The 27,635-nt window shown below is 41.1% G+C and overlaps 1 protein-coding gene across 5 annotated transcripts; it reads right to left on the reverse strand.

Annotated features, from left to right (window-relative positions):
- Window positions 1–5,567: 5,567 nt before the first annotated feature.
- LOC148010353 (uncharacterized) lies at window positions 5,568–27,635 on the reverse strand. 5 transcript variants are annotated; one of them, XM_087671359.1, is made up of 9 exons: window positions 27,111–27,635; window positions 26,804–26,876; window positions 26,495–26,552; window positions 26,225–26,372; window positions 25,954–26,062; window positions 25,773–25,861; window positions 6,355–6,419; window positions 6,074–6,155; window positions 5,568–5,986 (listed from the first exon to the last, which is right to left on the reverse strand). In XM_087671359.1, exons 1-9 carry the CDS (start codon window positions 27,417–27,419, stop codon window positions 5,900–5,902), a joined length of 1,020 nt encoding a protein of 339 aa, XP_087527485.1. In that variant the 5' UTR covers window positions 27,420–27,635; the 3' UTR covers window positions 5,568–5,899. The 5 variants fall into 5 exon arrangements, with proteins under 5 accessions (XP_087527485.1, XP_087527487.1, XP_087527490.1 ...); XM_087671361.1 differs by having other exon boundaries at window positions 5,569–5,986; window positions 26,804–26,888; window positions 27,171–27,634; XM_087671362.1 differs by having other exon boundaries at window positions 5,571–5,986; window positions 27,171–27,630.

Consider the following 27,635-nt stretch of genomic DNA (forward strand, 5'->3'; position numbering starts at 1 on the left):
TACCCTAACTAAATAAGGCTTAGGTAGAGACTTATTAGTTGCTCAATGAAAAGTACACACTATAGGTAGAAACTTATTAGTTGCTCAATGAAAGGTAGAGACTTATTAGTTGCTCAATGAAAAGTACACACTATAGGTAGAGACTTATTAGTTGCTCAATGAAAATTACACACTATAAGTTGGTAGCTACCACAAGGTAGTAGCTGCCATAATTAAGGTGGTAGTGACTACAATTGAATCGTGCTCTACTACACACTACTTAGAACAAACTGCACATTATTTATGAAAACTATAAAGAATAATTTAATAGCTACCACAATTAAGGTTGTAGCTACCACAAGGAAGTTGGTAGCTACCAAGTGAAATTTGCTACTACATACAGTAGACCACTCAGTAAGATGGTCGCTCCCAATGTGGAATGTTGCTACTACACACTACTCAAAACCATGTTCCAAAATCAACCTTAATATTTGTGAGAGACACCATCTAGTAGCTACCAAATTCATGTTATTTTAAACATGCTATCCTTCTCAAACTATATATATCTTATAATAGCAAACATACATCCTATTTCATAGTAACTTTTTTAAAGGAAGCTATACATATCTTTTGATGTTAATAGACAAACCTTATTTGGCATACATACCCACTTTTAGTTATTTGTTAACTCTTGAACCAGTTTTATTTGGTTGCTACCACAAGATAGGTGGTAGCTGCCAACAGAATTCTAGTAGACACTACTCAAGATAGATTGCACTTCAAAACCCATGCCTCTTCTAGTGTCTATCTCATTGGTAGCTAGCACATATAAGATGGTTGCTGTTAATAGGTGCATGAGGCTAGCCACAAAACTCGAATTAGAAAGCATATTATCTGTGAAAACTACAAACCATAAGTTGGTAGCTATCACAAGTAGGGTAGTTATCCTAACTAAGGTGGTAGCTACTAAACCGAATGCTACTACCACACAACATTCAATTATCACAAGTACAGCAATAGCTACCCTAGCTAAGGTGGTAGCTACCAACGGAATGCTACTACCATACAATATTTAGAACAAACCGCGCATTATTTGTGAAAACTACAAACAATAAGTTTGTAGCTACAATGAGTAAGGTGGTAGCTACCACTAAATGCTGCTACTACACACTATTGAATACCCTATTCCAGCATTCACCTTAACATTTTTGAGAAGCACCACATGTAAGTTGGTACCTACCAAACACACTATCCTTCTCAAACTATATATATCTTTTGGTACTAATCCTAAATCTTATTTCACAATAACTTCTTTAAAGGAACCTAGACATATCTTTTGATACTAATTACATAAATCTTATTTAAAGTTCACACACACACACACACACACACACACACACACACACACACACAGATTTGATATAAATATCTTCATTAAAGAGACAAGGCTTAAAAAGTTCTCACTTGTATGTTTTTACAAAATCAGTACAAGGCTATAAAATTTTTCTTGAAGCCCCTAGGCATAGCCATGGAATAGACTTGATTTAAACATGACTTTGTGGCTCTCTTCATCACTTTTAGCCTCTAATTGATAGGTAGTTGTATACGCCTGGTGATTTGCAACTTTCAGCCATTGAGATAATCAATCTACCATGGTGGAGGTCAAATAATTATTCGCCTCCTCTCAGTTTTGAAGCACAATTTTCTTCACTTGCAACATGATGCCCGAGGGATTCTAGATGGCCTTGTAAACACTATCACTAATCAAAAGTGTACCGATTGAGTGGTATTCAAGGAATGCATTCTAGAAGTCCCCCAACTTCTTATAAAAGACGATTCTTTGCCAATAATGAAGAGGTCCTCTATGCTGCAATTCTATTGCACCAACACAGCTTTAATCCAATTATGAAGATTTGGAAAGTACCATGTAAGAATGCTTATAGCCTTTTTGATGAAACACATGTCCAAACAAAGACATCAAAATTTTTACAAATCACATGGTGGGGGAACTTACTTGAGTTGCTACGCCAAACACGCACCATATACACACAAAGAGAAAGCTCACTCAAGAACACAAGAAGAGAGATGGAGGCCCAAAACATTTTCTTGCTAGTTTTTCTTCTTCTTTCTCACACAATACAATGTACACAAAGTACAAATAAGATACAACACAAAGAAAAGTGGCCTACTAAGTTAAACAGTGCATAGCTGACTATACTAATCGACTCGCACTATAACTATGATAGTTGTAGGTAGGTGAAACAAACTAAATACAATAAGTGGTAAGTCAATGGCCTTGTGAGGATCATAATGACCACCAATGTTCTAAGTGTAGACATGTAGACCCATCCAGCTAGGCGGTCCATCATCAATGTCCACACATGTCGAGCTTGCCATCTCAACAAAAATGTATGATACACAATTCCAAGAATTCATTGGCATCTAACTACATAGTAACATAAATTTTGTTATTGTGCCCTACTTTCATGTTCTAGAAAAATACAAGGCAAGGCTCCTGTATGATGAAGAAACAAGCACACCATTGAGGTCCAAAATCATTGTAGATGTTGATTCATAGTTTTTGTAACTTTCATCTTCCCATGGATATTTACCTTTTCGATAGGTTGGAACTCACTTGTATTGCAATTGCATATATTACACATGCATATTCTTTCCCTTAGCATTTTCTTACCCAACATATCTTACAATACATATTTCTTGTTTAGCATTTCCTACATCTATCCTCAATAATGACACATTCATTGCTAGCCATATCTTTAGGTTGCTTCTCTTCAATTTTCATGTGCACGTTATCTTAAGGACTTACACCATCAAAATGACAACATGCATGTGCAACTCATTATTTTCCATGTCCTTAGTAATAGACATTGTTCAGATGCCACATACACACATTGCCTCTCTTCAACATGCATGTGAAATTTTGTAAGATCTTGTAACCTGAGTTCATTACCACTCATCTCCTCAAAGACGAAACTACCGTATTTATTTAGTCAATTGTGTAAGTGTCTTTATTTTAAAAGCATCATCACTAGAGTCTTCTTTCTATAGGCATATCTGACAATACATAAGAAAAACCAATCACAAAAGTGGTTCTTATAATATTTTGCACAAAGAATTCAAAAAATAATTAGACTCTCATTGCAAAGAAAATTGCAGAAAGAGCAATATAAAGACAACAAATGCCTACAAAGCAATGACTAACTAGTTCGATAAAGCTAGACTATAATTTACAATACATTGATTACAAAGCCAATTTTCTTTTAGCTCTCGTAGTGGTGGCACCTCTCATATGTTGAGCGACTTCAATCAAGTTGGTATATGCATCTAGTTCTTCACAGTTTTTTCTTGCTTTTTTTCTCAGTCTCTTTAACAATCCAAATGCTTGGGCAAAGGAAGGATTCTTTCATGCGGCCATTTCTTTATTCATGCCTATTAAAAGTCACTTCTTTCCCATCATCTTGGCCTTCTTCAACATTTTTTGAATCTTCCTTTGCAACTACATTTGTGAGTAAGGACGCTGAATCATATGATATCAATGAAAGAAATTTACATACAGTAATTAATGTTGGTTATTTCCTCAAAAATGGGTGTTACCAATCTTCAAGTCTGAGACTATTGGTGGGGTTCTAGTAGTCCTTACCCTCCTTTCCAAATGGAGATTCTATGCATAAGAAATAATACACTAAGCATGGCAGTATATAGTACTTGCTACTTCATGTGATAAAGCTATTATTTCAAGTTGGTAGACATTACCATTTCCAAACTTTGAATTTGTGAATGGTTCCTCTTCTTTCACCTCCTTTCGAGGTGTATAATCTAGAAGCAAGTGATAATATATTACACATTGATCAATCTACAAACAATCTAGTGATAAGTCACAATCACTACAATCCTAATATCCTAGTAGACCCTAGTACCACTAGTAGCTTCCACTTACATTAGTATATACTAGTTATGCAAGTTGCTAGCAATACACTAGCGACTACTAACTGGTGTACCAATTGTATAAATACTAACAGTACTAATAATATAATTGGTACCTATCAAGTAGCTACCAGTTCTACTACAAGCTATCAATATACTTGTACTCATAGCTACCAAGGGTACTATAATTGTTACCTTCACTCCCACCTCAAGTCCCTTCACTTTGCTAAAGTAAATTTATTCTCATGTCTATGCACTCGACTTTAAGGGTTCTTTAAATTAAACCTTAGAATAAAGGTTAAAAAGAAGGCAAGGTTATTCTTCTTTCTCCATCACATCCAAAATAAAGGCCACCATATGACATTTGATGGAGGACAAAGATGATTCGTGCCAAGCAATGGCTATAAGCAATGATTGTGGTGAAAAGAGGGGCAATGGCTACAAGCAATGACAACGTTTTGAGGAAGGAGAGAGATGATTTATGCTAGGCAATGGCTTGTACCCAAACCAACGCTTGTGGTGAAGAGGAATGGAGATGAAATTGAGAGTATGGGAAGATGATGATGACATCATGGGATGGAAGAGGATGTCAACATGAAGATGGTGAGAGACAATAATGATAATTATGACACGGATGATTTGTGCTCTCTCTCTCTCTCTCTCTCTCTCTCTCTCTCTCTCTCTCTCACATTCACATCCTTCACACATACCCCATCCCAACACTTTACATCAAAACATCTATCTTCAACCTCTATGACCTCTCCCATGTGGAAGGAGCATGACTATGGGAAAGGGAGTTGTTTGGCCTATCAAGCTAAAGTGTACAATTATTACTACTGGTGGTGTTCAATTCTTAGTGATCATCATCCAATTGCTCGTGTTTCTTCATGTCAACCCATTAGGGTAGACTCCCGAACATGCATAAGACTCCTTTGTAAAGCAACTTCACTAACTCCTTAAAAAAATAGTATGTCATACTTGGTCCGTCTTCTTTCTTGTTTTCATTTCCTCACATACCTCCTCTTGCACTCCGTTTCCTCTTCCACATCTACAATCATCTCCATAGCAACTTCTTTTGCGACTCAATCAAGCATGTATATACTCTGGCAAGTGAGTTCAATGTCATACTCTCTACTCCCCAAGTTTTCAAGTTGTTGAAGTAGGTGATCTCACCCACACCAAAATGACCATTAAGTCTTTGTAGAAATCTCGTGTTTCGGCAGAAGAATTGAAGTCTAACGCTCCCCTATGAACCCTACATGCTACCCTTGTGCTGTAGGAGTTGATGTAAAAATTGCAAAGAAAACTCCGGGCTTAACCTACGCTTGAAAGTAGAGTTTGGAATGAGCACCAGGAGATAGCGACTTGAGTGGTCTCTGTCGAGCTAGACCAAAATCTTTGGCTTGAACGGTGGGGAGCACTTGGACTGAAGCAACTATTTAGTCTATACACAACGCTCAAATAGACGATATACATGTGCTAATTGTGGGCACATCCTTGCCTGCATCACTATACACACTTGGAATCACTATGATAACCTTAATGACACCAAATTTTCCAACACTTAGGAAAGTTAGATATATGAGGCATGAGCAAAAGACAACTTTATCAATTTAACCACTTGCTTGAAAAAACAATAAGATTAATGATTCTTTAACAATATCACAAAGTGGATACATCAGGCACAAGTAAGACCAACTCTATAATTCAACCACTTCTTTAACAATATTGCAAAGTGGATATCAGTAAATTTGCCCTCCAGCCATCAGATAAGCAAATACCAGCTTAAACAAAGGTCAATCTCTGAGCTTAAACAAAGGTCAATCTGCATACTTTCTTTCATCTAAATTGCATGACTTGTTTGTGCAGGAAGTTGCAGGAGCCCTTTACATGATCTCACTATAGATATAGGGGGAACAGGTATATGTCCTTTGGAAAATAAATATCCAAATAACTGGAAATTTTGAATGGACCTTCAAGATCTAGACCTCCCAGACAGTCCCTTTTCCCACTCTTGCTTGAGATGTTGATAGATATACATAGCAGCACGAGCATCTTCAACCTGTTTGTTTGCTTAACTTCATCAATCCTCCTCGATAAGGCATGTTTGAATTGACCGTGCAGATGCAGAGACGAGCAAAAGACTTACAGAGCAATGCTCGCACTCTTGTATCTTCACCTGTAAAATTTCAGCTGCTAGTTGCCGAAGTGCTCGAGGACGGCCATTATTTCTGTATTACAAAAAAGAAAAACTGAAACCATCAGTTAAAACCAAATGTTAATCGAATAATTGCCACAGCTTGTATGCAAGAGAGAGGTGTCCATTTGTGCTGTATTGCAGGCAACATCCAAAACATTAGCTATCAGAAAATTCCTCATATTTAAACCACTAGCTATAAAACACAATAAGCAAATACACTATAGCATCACCTGCACAACGGTGGATATAGCGCCGTATCTCGAATCTTCCTCTTTGGATGGCTCAGATACAAAGACTGGCAACAGAAAACGAATTTTTAGAGAAATACTGCTTGCAGAAGTAAATCACAAAAGGTTTTGACCAGACTCATTCTCTAACATCATGAAAAGTCTCATTAGAGAGCATATACAGACAACAAGAACACTTGGAGAGTCGGCTGAAAGAGAACTGCCCACGAAAAAGCACATGAAGGATTATATCATCGAAGAGAATATGCAAACAGGACACACACACACACACACAGATGACTGCAAAAAGAAAAAAGAGAGATGATATATTAATGTTTGCAAGAGGTCACAATGACCCATGAGACCATGAGTTACAATCATCTGTCTAAAAAGAACAATAAATCTAAGTGTAAATGAACACTAAAAGAAAGCTACAAGTAAAAAGAGAACTCTAACTGATAAAGAGAGCTCTAGATTTATTTATTTTTTGGCTTCGATCATTGCTCGTGCATGACGGTGCAGGATACTCTTACTGTTGAAGGGCTTCAACAAGTTTTTTCTTTCGTACTATCAGACTTCCAACTTTTTAGTTTTTGTTTCTGACTGGTTCTTTGATTTCAGCAACCTTTACGGGAAAAAAAAAAAGAGAATCCTTCGTGGGGGAAATCAAGAGAGTGGACGCAGTAATGAAGCATGAATCAAACTGATCTGAATGAAGGCTGCACACAAAGGGAGAAGCCCCTGCATGTGTGGAAGAATGGGCACATCAATGAGGGTGTCTGACTGCTGCAGCAGGAAGAACAGGCAATGATGAGGAGAAAACAATTACAAAGACACAGGCAAATGCTGTGATGAAAGTGAAGATTGCTGGAAGGCTATCATATATAGCCACACAGCCAAAAACTGGCCAACTTCTGCCAAAAAGGGCCAATCTAACACAAATATGACCAACCTGCACAAAGGCTTTAAAATTGGCCTAAAATGAAACGCATACCATGATAAATGCTGGGAATGTCAGAGGAAGGCAAGGAATGCATCACACTAAAAAATGTGTGCATGTCAAAAGTTCTAAATGTCCCTGTCAAACTCTAACCAGGGCTCACAAAGAGGAGATGACCAACAATGCAAAGTTTGCTAACACCCTCTCTCGCATTGAATCCCCGAGCACCTAAGTCACACCCAATTGAAATCAATCCAACGTGTTAGAAACACGCCCTTCATATATAATCTCACAACTATTCAACACTGAGAAGAATGAACAGTGAAAGAGAGAACATAAACTCTGAGAATGAATGAATGGGCAATGGATCTATAACTCAAGAATATGAGATGTACCTCACAAACCATAAGTGATGGCACATGTGATGACCGACAGTACCTCCAAACTCCCTCTCTCCGATTGGGTGTGATCCGATACAACAAGAGTGGAGGACTAGAATATACATAGGCCTCAAGACAAGAGCAAGACAAATGAGCTAGCCCTAATGAGACACCTATTAGCAGTCTAGTTAGCTCATGTGCGAGTCCAGCATGTGTTCCACTGGGCTGGACATGTTAGTGATATTTAGGTTATTTTTGGTGATCGTATTGATGGTGATTTTGGCATTTATTGCTGGCCAGCCAGCATTAAAAGCTGGCTGACCTGACGCATTATTCACATTCTTTTCTACCTATTTATTCAAGCTCCTCCAAACATTGTCATTCATCACTTGCAGATCCAATGAATGCCCTTGTGGAGAGAGGGAGCCGGTGCCAGTGCCCCGCAGCCAACGACTCACTGTTGTACACGAGTGTCTTGTGTTTGGTATATGGATTACATTTCCCAAGCACATCTCTAAGTTCTCCTTTGTGGTGTTCTTGTGTTGTCTCTTTTATCTCTCTTCTGTCTTGTGTTCAGCAGTCTATTTCAGCATTCTTTCATGCTTCCATTGGTGCATCCACTTCAAACATGGTATCAGGTTTCAGGATCTATGCTCCTGCTGTTGCTTTCTGCTGATTACAAGTCTTCTACTGCTGATCACTAATTTCCCGACTACTCCCACCTCCTTACAACCTGGCAACACCTGTCTACTGCAAATCACCCTGTTCCCAACCTCTGCAGTTTGCATTTACTGCATTCATTGCTCCTACTGTCTGCATTTTGTCTCCACCAGTCTGCCTTTTCAATTTCTGCATTATTTTATTGTGGTACTGCTGCATTTAATGCCTGTTTTGTCTGTGTTTTGACTCCTACAGGCTGGACAACCATATTTTCAGGTTCTGTTGGCTGTAATTTTTACCTTCTGACTGTGTTTGATCAGATTTTGTCCTTTTGCAACACTTACTTTGTGATCAGCTTATCTCTACATTGCATGTGAACTCCAATCAGTGCAGTCTATGCTGTGCCTTGGCTGTCCTCTCTCTCTCTCCTCTTCTTTCCTTTATTTTCTCTTCCTATCCTCTCTAGACGGTTCCCCCTTGCTGTCCTACTAACAACAAGTTACATGGCCATAATTACCCAACAAGGAGTTGCTGTTATGAAAGCACGGCTTGTGCAGAAGCAGTTATGGACTACTTCAGCGATATGGGCGAAGCTTTAGATATTGTACGAGACTCCCTCGACTATGTGTGCAATTACCCTTCATGGACAGCTCTAGCAGATGAAGTTTGAGCCACAAGATACCATCCAGTCATTCTTGTTAGCCTGCTCTTATTTAGTCTCAGTCTGTCATCTCCTGGTTGTGAGCTCCTGTCAGAGTTTGACAGGAGACAGAGGAGCTCTGTCAGTGTGTTTTCAGGCTGCTTTAGTCAGCATGTAGCCCTGGGCATTTTACAGCCCAGATCTGGGCTGTTTTTGGGGTGACTGCCCATTATTTTGGGCAGTCGGACCAGAACTGGCCAGTCGGACCAGATCTGGCCAGGTCGGCCAGTTTAGCTGGTCGGCCAGTTTGCTGGCTGGGGGCTATTTATAGCTGCCCCCCCAGTCAGTCCAGCATTTATCTCATTCATGCTCTGCAGGTTCAGCACTCCTCCCTCTGTCTCCGTCTCCGTCTCCGGCATTGGTGCTGCCTCTGCTTCCAGTCTGTCCTGGTTCCCTCACTGACGCTCCGGGCTGCGTGCAGGGACTGTTCTGTCCATTCCGGTGTATTCAGCATTCATCTCAGTCAGTGCAGATTTTCTTCCTTCATTCTCTGCTTCCTCTCTCCTCTCCTCTGTGTTCGTGTTCTTCTTTCGCTGCGCACTCTCACAATTCTTGCTTCATATTGCACAAATACAAGATCAACTACAACATATACAATCCACCCTTCCACAGGCTCATCTTGTGGGGACTATGCTCTACAAGCTTTCTCAGGAGTTTGATGGAGTCGCCAACGCTTTGTGGGCCCAGATGTCATCTAAAACCCATATATCCTCAATGTTGCTTGAGCATGAGGTGTCTTTACGGTTACAAGGAAGGCATCCATCCTAGTATGGTGGCTCCAATGAGGCATTTGCAGCTTCAGAGAGGGGTGACAAAAAGAAGTCATCAAAGGCCAAGTGCTATCACTGTGGTAAGAAGGGACACTTGCACAAGGATTGTAAACAGTTAGCAGCTTCGGGGAAGAAGAAGGAGAAGCAGCAGCAACAAGATATGAACTCCCCCCAGGAGTCCTCCGCCTCCGATCGGGATCCTCCAACCAAGGCACGGAAAGAATCGTCTTCTTCAAATCGCAAGAAGGGCTTGGCAGCCCCTCTTTCTCCTGCTTTTTAGTACAGGTGATGCGGTCATCCCTTGTGACTCTCCATTGCCAGAGAGGGAGTGTGAGAGGGTGGTGAGGTGGGGCAAGCGAGGCTCATCTACACAAGTATACAAGTGCACAAGTTCCAAACGTCAAAAGTGGATGCAGCAATGAAAGCATAAACAAATGTTGTAATAAACTATTGAACACAAGGACATAAGAGAAAAACACAAAAGAACACTCCAAAAAAGAAAACTCGAGAACGCTCAGAAATGAAATCCACACACCAAACACAAGAATGAAGCATACAATAGTGAGTCACTAACTCATAAGCACTGGCACCGGTCCCCCTCTCTCCATAGAACCTGTAGGCGATGATGTGACTAATTGAGGAGTGAGCCTGGTATATAAATAGGAGAAAACAATGCCAAAATAGCAACAAGTCGGCTTGCATTTAATGCTGGTTGACAAGCAATAAATACACAAATCCACATCATAATGACCATAGAAAAATGCCTAAAATACCTAGCCATGCCCAAACTCACACATGAACTATCTAGACTGCTAACACTCTCTCTCAAATCGTGGGTCATCTGCTCCAATACAAAAATACAATGATAATGACTCAACATAGTCCATACAACAAAGAATCACCAGACTAGAACCATGGATACCCAAGCAATGGGTGATCAAGCCACCACCAAGATGTCTCAAAGAGAACCTGATATCGATGTAGATCATACAAGCCATCCTGTTGAAAATGCCTCTGAACATACTTGACCATGGATTCCCACCTTTGGGCAAGACCACCAACATGTCCTCACATGTAAGCTCACACTAGGAGCCAATCCCACTCTCTCTCTCAAGGAACAACCCATCATGAACCTAGATGTCAATCCTAGCTCCAAGATTTGAGCTTGCCAGACTTCAATCAATACGTTAGGGAAGTCCCTCTCTGAAACCTGTGCACCAGTATACCTGTATAGTTGAGGCTCACCAACCCCACCTCACCACTACCTCTCTCGCACTGGAGAGTCACAAGGGATGACCACATCACTTGTACTAGAAAGCAAAAGAAGGGGCCGCTAAGCCCTTCCCTTGATTGGAAGAAGATGATCATGCTCATGCCTTGGCCTTAGCTAGAGGATCCCAGTCAGAGTTTGAGGAAGAGAATGACTCAACAAAAGAGTTCGGATCCTACTTCTTCTGCTCCTCAAAGCCACTAACTCTTTGTAGTCCTTGTGCAAATGCCCCTTCTTACCACAATGATAACATTGGGCCTTCAACGACTTCTTTCTATCGCCCCTTGCTGAAGCTATAAGGCCTCACTAGAACCACCACGCTACAATGAAAGCCTCCCCTGTAAGCGTAAAGATGTTGTTGGGATAAAGGCCCTTTATTCACCTCCGTGTATAGTACATGTGTATTACTTGGTTGTACATGTGAATGCACCCTTACGTGACCTAAGTATAAATACATTTATTCTTTGTGTACCGACACATTGTTGGTACACCCAAAAACAAATCGTACTCTCTCTCACGCTGTCACTCTCACTCACTTGCTCACTCCTTCAATTGCGGCGCACCCTCTCAACAATCGGTATCAGAGCCCAAGGTTCTACACGCTTCCCAAGACCAAGGCGCAACTAACAGGTCATGGAGGCAGTTCCAGACAGAAGGCCAGTCGAGTCCAGCTAACTAGGCAATGACCAGGCATGGACCTGGCGGCAGGTAACCAGGCAGCAACATGGACCGATCGTGAAAGACCAGCGGGCGTTCAACAGGGACCAGGTGATGGCTACAAGGAATTGGATGTTCAGTGGGCAGCAGGCATGACAAGCCAATGACGATAGCAAGTAACAGCAATAGGCGTAACAGGCCAGCAACCGACGTCAATCGCGCCTATCACGCGATGCGTTGGTGGGTCAATAGACACCCCTCCCCCCCCCCCCCCCACTCGATTAGTTTTTTTTCAAAAGAAATCAAAAAATTTTATTTAATCTCTACTTTACCCCCTTGCCTTAACAAGGATTCGCGTGTGGTAGCACAAACTACAGATCTGTGCAAATCTCGCATAGAAATTTGGGGCTTTTCCCAGATTTGATCTTGTTTATGCCTGGAAGTGACATTCGTGTTAGAAATTGCAGACATTGTGTGTGTTGACCTCAATCAAATTGAGGATTTTGTCAAATTTGTTGGAATTTTGCTCATTGGAGTAAAATTTCCTGACATTGGACCCGGAAAATTTGGGCTTTTCATGCATTAGTAAAATTTTGCTCAACTAGGTCAAATTAGCTGACATTTACGCACTATTGGACCTGGAAGTTTGGGATTTTGTGCAAAATTTGATAAATTTCTGCAGTATTTGACCGTGTCGTGGCTAGTTCATGCAAAAACAGCAAAGATTTATTACTCTTTGGGGAAGAACAGCAGTGTATTTGCTAGTTCAGCTTGTGCTTCTGCAATTCAGTGCATTTACTCTTGTGTTCGTGATAAAATGGCTACAACTCTTTCCAATTCAAACATTAAGAGTTTGATGGAAATCAAACAGTTTGATGGCCAAGGCTTTGACCTTTGGAAAGACCGTATGCAAGGCATATTGTTCTTAAAGGATTTTGAGGATGCTTTGCAGGAAGATAAACCCGGACAAATGTCTGATGCAGATTGGGCCAAAGCTAACAAAAAGGTTGTGGCTTACATAAAGATGGGGTGTCACTGATGACATTTTGACAGACATTAAGGGTTTAGATACTAGTTATGCAATATGGGAGAAGCTGAAAACTACCTATGAGATCACCACACCTATTAATCAGGTGCATTTAATGCGCAAGTTGGTGAATATGCGACTGGATGAGTCCAAGCCTACAGTTCAGCACTTGAGTGCATTTACTGACATTTTAAATTAGCTCAAGGATGTAAATTTGGATTTTGATGATAAGTTGAGGGCGATCTTTCTGATCATGACACTGCCTCATTCTTGGGAGACCTTGGTGGTTTCTCTCAGCAATAACCCCAATCTCTCATATGATGGTGTGAGGGGTTCAATCTTAAATGAAGAAACTAAACGTAAGTCTAGTGGAGAAGGCAACAACTCAACTTATAATGTAAGAGTCAAGGCTGAAAAGAAAAATGCAAATGTTGGACAGAGAAACAGAAGCAAGGGCAAAGGAAAGGAAAAGAGTGACATTACTTGCTATCAGTATGGTCGAAAGGGCCACAAGAAGCCTGATTGCAAGTATTACAAGAAGGAACAAGAGAGAAAGAAGAATGCAAGAGTCAAAAAGAAAAAAGAGGATAAGACAGATGTATCTGAGGCAGTCAAAGGCAAGGAAAAGGCCAATGTGGCCTCCAGTGTAGTCATAGAGGAGCTTTCGAATACAAAGGCTGATGTATTATGTGTAGTTGCTTATGATGCCCTTGTATGTCACATGCAGGATATGCAACTTACCAAGGCTAATGTGATTGATGCACTTTTGTCAGTTGATGATGGTGTCACTCAAACTTGGATTGTAGACCTTGGTGGCTCTTTCCATGTAACTCCTTGCTTGGAGTGTTTTGCTATGTTCAATAAAGGTAATTATGGAAAAGTATACCTTGGAAATAACCATGCTTGCAGCATTAATGGGATTGGTACTATACACTTGTCTTTAGATAATGGGCAAGAGCTTGTGTTGAAAGATGTCAATGGTATCAAGAAGAGTTTACTATCTGTTGGTCAGCTTGACTTGCATGGTTACACTACACCGTTTGGTGGTGGTTTGTGGAAATTGAAAAAGGGTTCCATGGCGATTGCAAAAGGAACCAAGAAGGGCACTTTGTATTGTTTGCACTATAAAGCTTTGAATGGCAAGTTTCTTGTAGTTGCTGAAATTGGTTGTCACTTGGAGTTGTGGCATAAGAGATTAGGCCATATAAGCCAGAAAGGACTTGATGTCCTTACCTCTTTGAAGAGGGTTGATGGAAAAGGCTCTAAGCTTGACTTTTGTAAAGACTGTCAGTTTGGAAAGTAGATGAAAATTTCCTTTTACTCTAGTGTCTCTCGTAAGTCTAATGTCTTGGATTTAGTGCATTCTGATGTATGTAGTATACCCGTGAAATCATTGGGTAGTGTTGCATATTTTGTTTCTTTTATTGATGACTGTTCCAGGAAGATTTGGGTTTATCTATTGAAAAAGAAAAGTGAAGTGTTTGCTGTTTTTAAAACTTTTTGTGTACTTGTGACCACTCAAACAAGTAAAAAGCTGAAATGCTTGAGAACTGATAATGGGGGTAAGTTCACATCTACTGAATTCAAGTCTTTTTGTGACTTGCATGGAATTAAGAGGGAGCTTACAGCTCCTTACAACCCTTCTTCAAATGGGGTGGCTGAAAGATATAATCGGACCTTATGTGAAAGAGTGCGATGCATGCTGTCCACTCCTAATCTCCCTCATGAATTTTGGGAAGACACACTTAAAACCACGGTTCACATTTACAACTGCTCTCCAAACCGGTCCTTAAATAATGGCATCCCTAAGGAGGTTGGGTCTAGCAAACCGGCCTCATATGACCATTTATGGATATTCGGTTGTGATGCTTTTGTGCATGTTAGAGATAAGCTAAGAAACAAACTTGACCCAAAATCCACCAAAGGCGTTTTCATGGGCTATGGTGATGAGGGTGAATTTGGCTACAGAGTGTAATTACCTCAGTCCAAGAAAATTATTCGTAGTCGTAATGTTGTGTTTAATGAGGCAAATTTGCTGAAAGGTAGCCTCTAATGAAGACATGAAAAATGTCAAATTTCAGAATTCGCAGCCACCTATTACTTCAAATGATGAGCCTCATGATGTTGTACCATAGGCTAAAACTGATGATCAGCTGGTTATTTTTGAGCCAAATGATGATGGACAGCAAATTGAAGCACAAGGAGGTCATGGACAGCAAAATAGACTTACTGATTATGAAAATGCAAGTGCTGGTAATGAAAATGAAGGTGCTGTTGAAAATGGCTTACAACAACAAATAAATGCTGAAAATAACATACCTCCAAATGTAGACCCAATTCCTGAAAATATAGATCATTGGGTATACAGGTCTACACGTTTAAGAAGGCAACCACATAGGTATGACCCCTCTTTGCACTATGTGATACTTACAAATGAGGGTGAGCCTCTTACATATAAAGAGGCCAAGTCGTGCAAATTTAGTAGTAAGTGGGAGCTAGCCATGCAAGAAGAGATTAAATCTCTGTATACTAATGATACTTGGGATCTTGTGTCGTTGCCCAAAGGAAGGAAGCCTCTTCCAAACAAATGGGTTTACAAAGTAAAGACATTTGATGGGAAACCCAAGTACAAGGCAAGACTGGTTGCCAAAGGATATGCACAGAAGGAAGGGATTGACTTCCAAAAGGTCTTCTCACCTGTTGTGAAAATGACCAATCTACGTGTGAATTTTTCTCACACTATTGTATTGGACTTAGAGCTGTACCAAATGGATGTAAAAACAGCTTTTCTGCATGGTGACATTGATGAGGAAATCTACATGAAACAGCCCGAGGGCTCTATAGTTCCTGGAAAAGAGCAGATGGTGTGTAAACTAAAACACAGCTTGTATGGTGGTTGAAGCAAGCACCACGGCAATGGTACAAAAAGTTTGGCACTTTTATGATCTCTCATGGGTTTACACGCAGCCATGCAAATCATTGTTTGTACATGAAAAATGATACAGATGGCAGCCCCATCATACTTGTTTGTAAGTGGATGATATGTTGCTAGCTAAGAAAAGAAAGACTACCTTGGATGCTCTCAAAGATCAGCTGAAATCAGCTTTCTCCACGAAAGATTTGGGGAATGCAAAGCATATTTTGGGCATGAGGATTCGCAACGATAGAACACAGAAATTGTTGTTTTTATCTCAAGAAAAATGCATTGAAAAGGTACTGGACAGATTTAGCATGGCTGAAGCTAAGCCTTTTGGGGAGCCCTTACCTCCATACCTTAAGCTTAGTAAAGCCAACAGCCCAAAAGATGACGTGGAAGCAAATGCTATGAAAGGAGTCCCTTGTGCATCTGCTTGTGGCTCTCTTATATATACTATGGTTGCTACTCGTCCAGACATTGCTCATGCAATGGGAGTTGTCAGCACATTTATGCCAAATCCTGGCAAACCACATTGGGAAGCTGTCAAGTGTATTCTTCGATACCTAAAGGGTATACAAAGAAAGTGTATTTGCTATGGGCAAGGTGCACTTAGTCTGCAAGGTTATTGTGATGCAAACATAGTAGGTGACTTGGACACTCATAGGTCCACTAGTAGGTATGTCTTTACAGTTGCTGGTGGGGCCGTTTCTTGGTGCTCCAAATTGCAAAACATCGTAGCACTAAGTACTACTGAAGCTGAATACATATCAACTACTGAAGCTTCTAAGGAAGATATATAGTTGAGTAGACTTGCAAAGGATCTCGACACGTCTATGGATATTGCAATGTTGGAATGTGATAGCCAGAGTCCTGTGTATCGAGCTAAGAATGCCATGTATCATTCACGCACAAAGCATATAGATGTGCGATATCACTTTATCAAACAAATTCTGGAAGATGGTCTAATCACATTGACCAAGATCAAAACACAGGACAACCCTTCAAATGTTCTCACTAAAAGTCTAAGCAAAGCTCAACATGAGCATTGCATACGACTGGGAGTTGGTTAAAGGTTCACTTCGAACCTTTAAGTGGGAGGTTGTTGGGATAAAGGCCCTTTATTCACCTCTGTGTATAGTACACGTGTATTATTTAGTTGTACATGTGAATGAACCCTTACGTGCCCCAAGTATAAATACATTTATTCTTTGTGTACCAACACATTGCTAGTACACCCAAAATTGAATCGTACTCTCTCTCTCACGCTATCGCTCTCACTCACCTGCTCGCTCCTTCAGCTGCGGCACACCCTCTCAATAGATGTCTCATGCTCAAGCAGCATTGAGGATATCTGTAAAAACCGATGGGTGTCGATGATATCTAAGTCCGCACAACATTTGTCACTCTATCAAACTTCAGAGAGGGCTTGCAAAGCATAGTTTCCACAAGATGAGCCTCTAGAGGGGGGGACTACATGTATCAAAGCTAATCTTGTACCTATGTGACGCGAAGTAAGAAAGACTAAATAGTGCCTGTTGGCTCGAACTTCATCTACTGCACCTGTCCATAAAGAGTGATGGTACGTATAGGCAAAGGAGCCTTATATAATAGTTGAAGCTTCGCCCAAATCGCGTGAGAAGTCCTACAAGTGATGACAGCCGGAAGAATTTTGGAGATGCAACAAAGAAGAGAAGAATATGCACGAGTATCATCAGTATCCCATGTGAGCATAGCTTCTTCATAGTTGTCCTCGTCAAAATCAACCGAAAGAGCATTAGGACGCTCACAAGCTCCAGATACAACATACCATACCGCTTGTGTATAAACCAAGCTTTCATAACATCACTCTAGGTTACGTAATCAAAGCCATGTAATTTATCATCAATAGAACAGCAAGGGGGAGCCATCTGGAGAGGATAGAAAGAGAAAATAAAGGAAAGAAGAGGATGGGAAACTAAACATAAGAGAAAAACACAAAAGAACATTGCAAAGAAGAGAACTTAAAAGAATGCTCAAGAAATGGAATCCATATACGAAACACGAGAATGATGTGTATAACAATAAGTCACTGACTTGTAGACACTAGCATTGGCTCTCCACAAAACCTGTAGGTGATGATGTGACTGACTAAGGAGAAAGATCGATATATAAATAGGAGAAAACAACGCCATAATAGCAACAAATCGGCCACACCACCAATAAATGCCCAAATCCACATCATAATGACCATAGAAAAATGTCTAAAATACCTAGTCATGCTCAGCATAGCTCACACTCACACATGAGCTCTCGAGACTGCTAACACCAGACAGGGACTTCCCTGACACATCGACCATAGTCTAGCAGGTTTTGAAATCCTAGCACTGGGATTGACTTCCAAGTTCATCATGGGTTGTTACTTGACAAAAAGCAGAATAGGCTCCTTGCCTAAGCTCACACGAGGGGACACTTTGGCAATCTTGGCCAAAGGTAAGGAATCCACGCTCATGTATGCTCAAAGGCATTTTTGACAAGATGATCATATATACTATTGCAAGGCATTGATAACAGACACAAAGAGGTGCTATGATTCATCTCTATTTTCAGGTTCTTGTACAATCGACATTGACAATCGCGTTCTCTCCAACGCACCTTGGTGGTGGCTTGATCACCCACTGCTTGGGCATCCATGGTCCTATTTTGGAGATATTTGTTGCATGGACTATGATGAGTCATTATCATTGTCTTATATCAAATTATCCATGATTTGAGAGAGGATGTTAGCAATGTGGTCAACTCGTGTAAGTTTAGCATGTGTTCCAATGGGCTGGACATGTTAGTGATATTCAGTTATTTTTTTGTGGTCATATTGGGGGCAATTTTGGCATTTATTGCTGGCCAACCTGATGCATTATTTGCATTCTTTCCTGCCTATCTATTCAGGCTCCTCCTCCACACTCTTCATTCATCACTTATAGTGCATGCCTTGTGTAGAGAGGGAGCCAGTGCCAATGCCCACACGGCAAGTGACTTACTATTGTATGCGACTCTCACGTTTGGTATATGGATTCCATTTCTCGAGCACATCACTGAGTTCTCCTTTGCAATATTTTTGTGATTTCTCTTCTCTCTCCTCTTTCTTGTGTTCAACTGTCTATTTCAGCATTCTTTCTATTAGTAGTCACAATTGTCATGCCTTTTCATCTCTTGCCTGTGAGCCTCAGTCTAAGTCAAACGAGGACTTTAGGAGCTCTAACATGTCTATCACTTGTTTTGACAAAGGAGGTATCTCACTCTAGAGTGGCCATCTGAGTGCATTTCTATGCATTTCCTCCCTTTGTCGGCTTTCAGTGTGCTTTCCCTAAGCATTTTTTGCATTTCCCAGGCTGTCTCCATATGCCAAATAGTATCTAGCCACCCTAGCATTTTTGCTATGTCACCAAACATTTTTCCAGCATTTGTTGCTGGTCCATTCATTTTTAGGGCCCAAGGTGCAAGTCAGCCAGATTTAGAGGTAGTTGGCTATATATAGCGTCCCCCCCCCCCCCCCCGACTCACTTGGTAGATCATCTTCCTTCTTCCTTGGCAAGTACACACTCCAATTCCATCATCTTCCCTCATCTCCAATGCTGCCATCATCATCAACCTGATCTAGTATCCTCACTGACGCTATGGGCTTTGTGCAGGGACTAATGAGTCCTCTTTCTGTATTCAGCATTTGTTCCTTGTTCAATGCAGATTTGTTTCTTTTTTTCTTGTGGTCTCTCTCTGTTTCCTTTGTCTCTATACTTGTGTTTCCTTTCCGTTGGGCACTCTCACATGGTATTATTGCCTAAGTGAGATAGAGCTGATCAACTGCAAAGGAGACCACCCCAGACAATTAGGCGGCCCTTCCACATCAGCGTTTTTTGAAAACACAACCTATTGCTTGGAGGCAGCAATATTCCTAGTGCTAGGTGTCAGTTTCCATCATCATTTTGCTGCAAATGCACTCTCCTACTAGAGGCAACAAGTTTCATCTGTCGAGCAACAATCCTCTGCTGCAAACACAAGTGTATCTTGGCTAGGCGGCTAACCTCCTCAGCCAATGCAACAATATATGTGAAGGCGATATTATATCTCCCCCAGACGGGGACCCCCTACATCGACTCCATTGTGATCCTATAGCTGATTCCTCCTATTTCAAAGCTGTCTACAGCCAAAACACTGGTTTTTTATGGGTGTCTTGCAAGATATCAAAGATGTCTAATAACCAATGTGTATGGAGATACAACACAACAATGATCGTGCAAAAAGAGATCACCTGACCCATTTGCACATGATCCCTCTCCTCCCCATTCTCTCCATGTTTCACATAAGGCCCATTCTCTTGGCCTCAAAATACCACCTATGGCGCTCTATATAGGTGCTCGTACTCCCTTCTTTGCCCAAAGAAGGCCAACACAATGGTTCAAACTATTTGTTTTGGTCATGTAGGTGGCATGTATCCTTGATACCTTCGATCTTTGGGAGTTTGTTATCCACCCCATTCCCCATCTAATGGAGGATCCCACAATGGGATCATCGATGGATCATGCGGCCCTAAACTCAACTCTAGAGCTTGATCTTCTCTTTATGAGCTTTCAAGATTCTATCCTAGTGCATGTGCACAAGTTGCAGAAAGCAACTGAGGTGTCAATAAAGCTTGCTTCTTTGTACCATCAAAAGACACTTGCCCATCGGATTACTCTCGAGAAGAAGTTATGAATGCTCATTGTTAATGACTCTTCCACGTTGAAGGACCACATCAACAAGTTGGAGGATATGAGGGATCAGCTTGTATCCCTTGGCAAGATAATCTCTTCAGAGGATATAGCCATGATTCTTTTGACTCAACTGGCATCTCCCTAGTTTCATGGCTTCTACACCAATCTTCTTACATGGAGGACCCATGAGAAGCTTCTATAGGAGGAGCTTGCCAAGCTTGTCTTGGAGCATGACAAGCAAGCCAAAGAGATAGCTAGATCCAACTCCACCAAAGCCTTTATTGCTAGTTCAGGAGGGAAAAAGAAGAAGAAAGGGAAGTCCAAGGCTAAACAACGGGAGAGTTCTTTGGGCTCTGACTCCGATTCAAAGAAGCCTAAATGCCCATAATGTAGGAAGGGGACACATCCAAAGGAGAGATGTTGGAAAAAGTACCCTCACCTTTGTCTAGGAGCAAAGGGTGGATCTATATTGAAGCCTTCTTCTACCTCTACACCCACTGTTATCCATGAGTCCATATTCCTTTATATCCATGCATTGAAGGAGGAGCCTTCTTTAGTGGCTATCGTGTCTTCTAATCAACCTTGGTTGGTGGACAATGGTGCTTTGAGTCATATGACTCCACAAGGTGATTTGTTACAGGATCTCCAACCATTACAAGGTTCAATCATAATATCATTGTTGGTGACATTTGTTCCATGCCTATTGGTGATGTTAGCACTTGGCGTTATTGCTAGACCATACCTCCCGCTCCCTTTCAAAAGCCCTACATGTTTTAGACTTGGGCTTTCCACTCCTCTTAGTTAATGGCCTTACTAGACTTGATACCCAAATTATCTTCACTGACCATGCCATGTTTATTGAGGATTCTTCTTAAGGAGCTATTTTAGCGACAAGTTGGAAAGAGAGTGGGCTTTACACACTCCATTCCCTTTCTCTTATGCAAGGTCCTCCAAGGCAATTTTCTACTGCTACACCCATTCTGGTTGTGCACAATCTATTCCACAAGTTCCTTACCATCCCCCGCCCTCTTCTCTAGTGGTTCTCTCATACCCCATTCCTTTTAGCATTCTATATTGATAGACTTCATAGGATTATGGATTTCCTAGCCCCTAGTATTTTAAAGAAAACTTCCTAGGATTGTGAGAAGCTTCTTCATCAGCATTCTATATTGACAGACTTCATCGACATTGGCATTCTTTTTGCTACTCCAAGATCTATTTCTTCTTTGGCCTTCAGTCCCATCCAAGATCCGAGGGGGTGTTAGCAATCATGATTGTCATGCCTTGTCATCTCCTGCCTATGAACCTCAATCTAGTCAGACGAAGACTTTAGGAGCTCTGACATGTCTATTGCTTGTTTTGATGAAGGTATCTCACTCTGGAGTAGCCATCTAAGTGCATTTCTATGCATTTCCTCCTTTTGTCAGCTTTTTGTGTGCTTTTCCTAAGCAGTTTCTACATTTCTCAAGCTATCTCCATCTGCCAAACAGTATCCAACCAACCTAGCATTTTTGCCATGTCACCAAACATTTCTTTAGCATTTATTGATGATCGGACCAGCATTAAATGCTGATTGGCCCATTTTTAGGGCCCATGGTGTAGGTTGAAAAATTTAGGGTAGTTGGCTTTATATAAACCCCCCCCCCCCCCAACTTGGCAAATCATATTTCTTCTTCCTTGCCAAGTGCACACTTGAGCTTCATCATCTTCCTCCATCTCTGATGTTGCCATCATCATTAGCCTAATCCAGTGCTCTCACTAGCGTTGAGGGCTGCATACACAAACTAATTGACCCTCTTCCTATATTCAACAATTGTTTCTTGTTCAATGCAGATTTCTTTCTTCTTTTCTTGCAGTCTCTCTATGTTTCCTTTCTCTATGTTCATGCTTCCTTTCAAATGCACACACTCACACTTTCATGCTTCCATTGCTACATCCACTTCTAACAACACCCACCTATCGATAAAGATGCCTAATAAAAAGCCCACTAAATAGCCTAACACCCATGAAATGCATACCACTAACAATTACACTCTCCATAGCCTAGGACAACTTAGATCCTATGTCCATGGAGCAATAAACTACTTTATAAGCCATCATACCAAAGGCTATCAATAACTCAATTACATACATTTGCTATGAATTAAGAAAACCTATAATAATTAAAACACCTCGAGCCCAACAAACAAGATAAGATTTGTCATCTCAAGCTCCCTCCTCAATACATGCGCAACAAAGTAATATTGCTCCATAGTGTAATTATACAATCAACAACATAAAGAATGACAACATTTACCAACCCATCTATCAATTTGAAGTAGAGATTGAAATCCAATTCCGGAATCCAAAAGTTAAGCTACAAAAAGAAGTTGTCAATCCTCTCATACGAAGCTCAAGGTTACCTACTTCAACCATAGAGGCCCTTCTATAGACTGTTAACATGATTCTCTAAATCTAGAATGCTATAACCTAGTTGCTGCTCCGCATATACCCCCTCTAATGAGCACCATTCAAAAAGGTTGACTTCCATCCATTCAAGTTGCCTATGATGGGAGCCAATACTAAGAATGTCAAAACCATCTAAACTTACTCTTAGCTCTCAACATGATGGACTTTGAATTAATAGGGTATGACATGGGTAAGCCACTAGTAATAATATAATTTTAAAAACCAGTATGGGATCTTCACATGATAATTCAGACAGAAAAAGTTATTAGTGTACAGCGAACACTAGCAGTGAATGAACTCAAAAACATAAAGAAAACAAGAACAATAAATGACAAATGATGATACAATAGGCCTCACACCTCCATGTCTCTAGGCTTGGGGCTTAGGAGTGAGCCAAGGATTTAATGATGTCAAAGTGGCTTGAGATGACTACATTGTCCCAACTGATCAATGCAGCAGCACCTATGGAAGGGGAATCCTTTATGGATGGAGCCCTCCGAGTAGGGGGGGAGGCCAAAGGAGACATGGGATTAATATAAACAATAATGAAGGGAGCAAAATGCAGTCCTTCATAGCTTATGTTAGTGAAGAATACAGCTCCCAAGGACAGCAATAGCAAAACACAAATGTGAATTAAGATTCCGTATCTGAGGATAGAATTAGCAAACACAAATGTAGGCTAACTAGCAACACCTCTAGGACATGAGTTACTGGCTACATATGGAGCAGCAACAAAAAAATGTACATGGCAGCCCCCCTAAAACAGGTAGCAAAAGCTCCAGATCATGGGCAGTAGACTTTAGAAAGGGTGAAGCCAGCAAATGCAAATGATGACAATGCGGCAATTGCAGCAAGTTGCAACAAATGGGCAACAGCATCAAGATGATGGAAAGCCTGAAAACACAGAAGGGCAGCAGGTCTCTAACTAGAAGCAGCTGGGCAGCAACCAGCAGACATGGGCAGCAGCTCCAACTGTGTGGACAGCAGCTCCAAGACAATCGGCCATTCCAATTGGACCGCATCAACCAACTCTGAGGGAGAGGATGAGTCAATAGAGAAGAAGAGTGATCAATTGAAAAACGTGAGTGAGTGTGAGAGTTTGGGATGCCTACATGTCCTTTTATAGGGGATTGTTGGCTTTTGTCCTGCTACGCACAAATAAAACCTTTTAACATAACATCAAAAGTTTTTGGGGCTACTTTAGGGGCAAAAATTAAACATTAATGCATGACATCATTTGGGTCACATTGATCACATATTGGTCTGAAATGGAGGAGCATGGTGGATAAGCAATCCACTCACATGTTGCACTTTGCCAAAGCAGAATATAAAGTATTAAGCTTTTGACAAATGTTGTGGCATTCCTAGGGACGGGCACCTCATTAGATTGTGAGTGTGCAATGGCAAGAGGAAAGTGAGCACAGAGAGGAGACAAAGAGAGAGTGCAGGTGAGAGAAGGAACAATGTGATTGCAATCACTGAAGGTACAAGACTGCAACAGTCAGCCCCAATGCACAACTCTACACGTCACTATGGATGCTAGATAGCAACAAGGGGATGGGCGAATGAGGAGGGCTGGCTGATCACAAAGGACCAATGATGGATAAAGAGAATGGAAGGGCAAGAAGGGCAGGCTGCCTATATATAGGCAAAAAGTAGTAAAACCCTAAAAGGATCAAAACCCTAAAAATGGCCAAAAGAGCCCAAAAAGAAATGCACTAATGTGCCCTTCAACACAATGAGAAGGGAAGAGAGAGACAAAACAAAGAAGAAAGAAATCTGCACTGACTGAAAATGAATGCTGAATACAATGAAAGGACTGATCAATCCTTGCATGCAAACCACAACATCGATGAGGGCACCAGATCAGGCTAATGTAGATGGCAACACAAAAGTCAAAGAGTATCAGAGACGAAGTGTACACGACCTGCAGAAGAATGTATAGGCCAAGTGGGGGGTGGCCGCTATATATAGCAAAGAACCACCAAATTTGGCGAACTCCTAAAATAGGGCAAATATATGGCCAACTTGCTGGTAAAATGCCTGCGGCTGCAATAAATGCAGTCCGACTACACAATAAAATGGGAAAAATGATGATGCAACATCTTGAGCAATCATGGAGCAAAAAGACATTGGTCGGGGATGTAAACCAACTGACAAGCTAAGAAAATGCACAGTAAATGTGCCTAAAACAAAAGAAATGCACACTAAAATGCCACAGCTCCCATGTCTCCATCAAGACTCTAACAAGAGCTCACAACCAGGAGATGACAAACTAGTATGACTAAAATAGGCAGGCTAACCACCCCTCTCGAATCCTGGGAGTGTCTATAGACCCAACAACCTCATGTGATGAAGCATAGAAGCCTTGGGCAAAGGCTTTGTGAAGAGATCCACTACATTGTCCTTCGTGGGACAATAGGCTACCACCAACTCAGAATCCACAATCTGCTCTTAAACATAGTGGTATTGAACCTCGATGTGCTTCGTATGAGCATGACAGCTGGGTTCTTTGCCAAAGCGAGGTACTTTGGTTGTCCAGATGTAGCTCCATAAGTCATCTAACTCAGACTAAGACTCACAAGAAGCAGGAGATGACCACACAAGGCACACGACTACTAACACAAACATGGGGTGATATAACCTTAAACCAGGACCCTAGAGATGGCTCAAGCCATGTTTCAAGCACATCAACCTTCCTCATTCTCTTTTTGACTTGAGATAGTCCCATTGCAATACATAGTTAAACATATTATCTGCATTGATGGTTTTAGAGGAGAAAATTGGAACTAGATATAGGATGCACATCTTCAATCATTACAAGTGTCGAAACGCATGGACTGCTTATACAAGACAAGTGTTTGGAAAGTTATCACGCGATAAACTTTCATGAATTTTTGAAATGATTACAAAACATCAAATACATACCTTCAAATCATTATGCACCGCATGGCCCACTAGCAATCGTCTAGCTATGAGACTTGCAACTTCCTTTTGTACAATTGCAAAATCCTCCGCTGTTTAAGGATAAAATTTGAATTACTCTCGAGCAAGGAAGAAATAGTTTAAGAAACGTAGCATAAGTAAGTTTGATTGAGCTTGGACAAACCATTCTTCAAGTCCCGTGCCCTAACCCCACTAATACCGGTACGAAAATCCGTGACGTACTCAATAGGGCGAACATGCTTGTCATAAACCACATTGCCCCAAACATTTACCTGCAAAAGAGACCGGTTTTTTTTCACTTCTTTTTAGTGCTTCAAATTTCTGCTGCAAGAAAAGAAATTTGCCATTTGCTAATCTTTGTGCCAGAACTTGGAATCGTTGAAATATTTAAAATAGAACTCTACTACTTTGAATAACTAGGAAATGACCCTGACAAATGAAGAAGTTGTTACGTGAACCAATGCATGTCTGTCAAGAAAAATCTGGGATGTCCATACCAAGCTGACTCTAGCAAGGATGCTTCTCCTGCCATCTAAGCCGGCACCCACCATTTCACAGTCCATGGCCAAAACTTTTGTCAAACTGAGCCGTACACATAACAATTTTTTGTGAAACACAAATCAGTGCGAGTTCCCAGCATACAGGAAGGAAACCTGTATATTGCAGGCCAAACAAAAAGATCATAAAAGGGTAAATGGCAATACCTGCAATTTGAACTTTTTGGAGTAAGAGATCCAGCTTGTGTCTGTTCATGTGATACCACTGCACGTTGCATCTTTTATGTCAGGCATAAGCTTACATCATGAAAATGCAGTTTCGTGTGCACACCATGCTTGTTTACATGCTACACTCTCAATTGCAGAACAAGGACACTGTGTGTGCACAAAGGCACGGCACAATCAGCTGTGCCTTCAGTGAAATCATCTGAAGAATAGTGCTATGATGCATTTCACATATGCATATGCAAGTGCCAAACCAAAACCATTTTCTTTGAAGAAAAAGGATGCACTAACCTGTGGGCCTAGCTGGCTCATCTTGGGCCATGCGTGAAATTTGTTTGCTTGCAGGCTGAGCTACCTTCAGGCTCTGGATGGACACCTAAATATAAGGATTGGCTTTGACAATCTAGAAATCACTTAGTTGCATGACTAACCGATGACATAGGAATGATGATGTGGTGCTCTACTAGTTTCTGAGAGTTAACAAGGAAACTTGAATTTTAGCCAGTGTAACCCAGAAGTGATAGAGGTTGACTTATTATCCTGTTAGCAGTGAACGGTATATGAATAGCAAAAGCACAAGCACCTCTTCTTAGCAAACCTTAATTGAAACACAGAACTTTTTACAGATGAACCTGCTCGAAGAAGCAAGCGCACCTACAGCTTGAAGCTGTTTCCAGTTTGCATTGACTTTATCCACGATGCCATGGCTTGCAAGCGCCAGTGAAGAACCGGGAGGAACGGAATGCCCTTGCTGATGGTCCACTATCATTCCCTTGTTCTTCCTCTGTTTCTTCTTGTTCTCCCTTATCTTTTGCTTTAGATTTTTTTCCAGCTTGCCATCGCCCGACGATTGTCGAAGCTTTTCTTCTCCCCCTCTTTCAAAGAGTTTCCTGCGCTTTGACACCATCGCTACTGGCGTGCAATCTCTCAGTAAGTTCCCGATTCGACCATGGTACTGCGTATGATCTGCAATGTCGTGTTTAACAAGGGGGTACAAGGGAGAGTTCGCTCGAGTATTGCCTCGAAGGAACCATTAATGGACCACTGAGTTGCAAGAGAGAGAACGTTTGTAAGGGGGGAAGGTTTAAGCCTATTAAGAAGTTTGAGGCCAAGTTTGCTTTCT

Source organism: Lygodium microphyllum, chromosome 29 (assembly GCF_053477565.2).
Source record: "Lygodium microphyllum isolate KBCC chromosome 29, Lygodium_microphyllum_v1.1.10, whole genome shotgun sequence".
Taxonomy (NCBI): domain Eukaryota; kingdom Viridiplantae; phylum Streptophyta; class Polypodiopsida; order Schizaeales; family Lygodiaceae; genus Lygodium; species Lygodium microphyllum.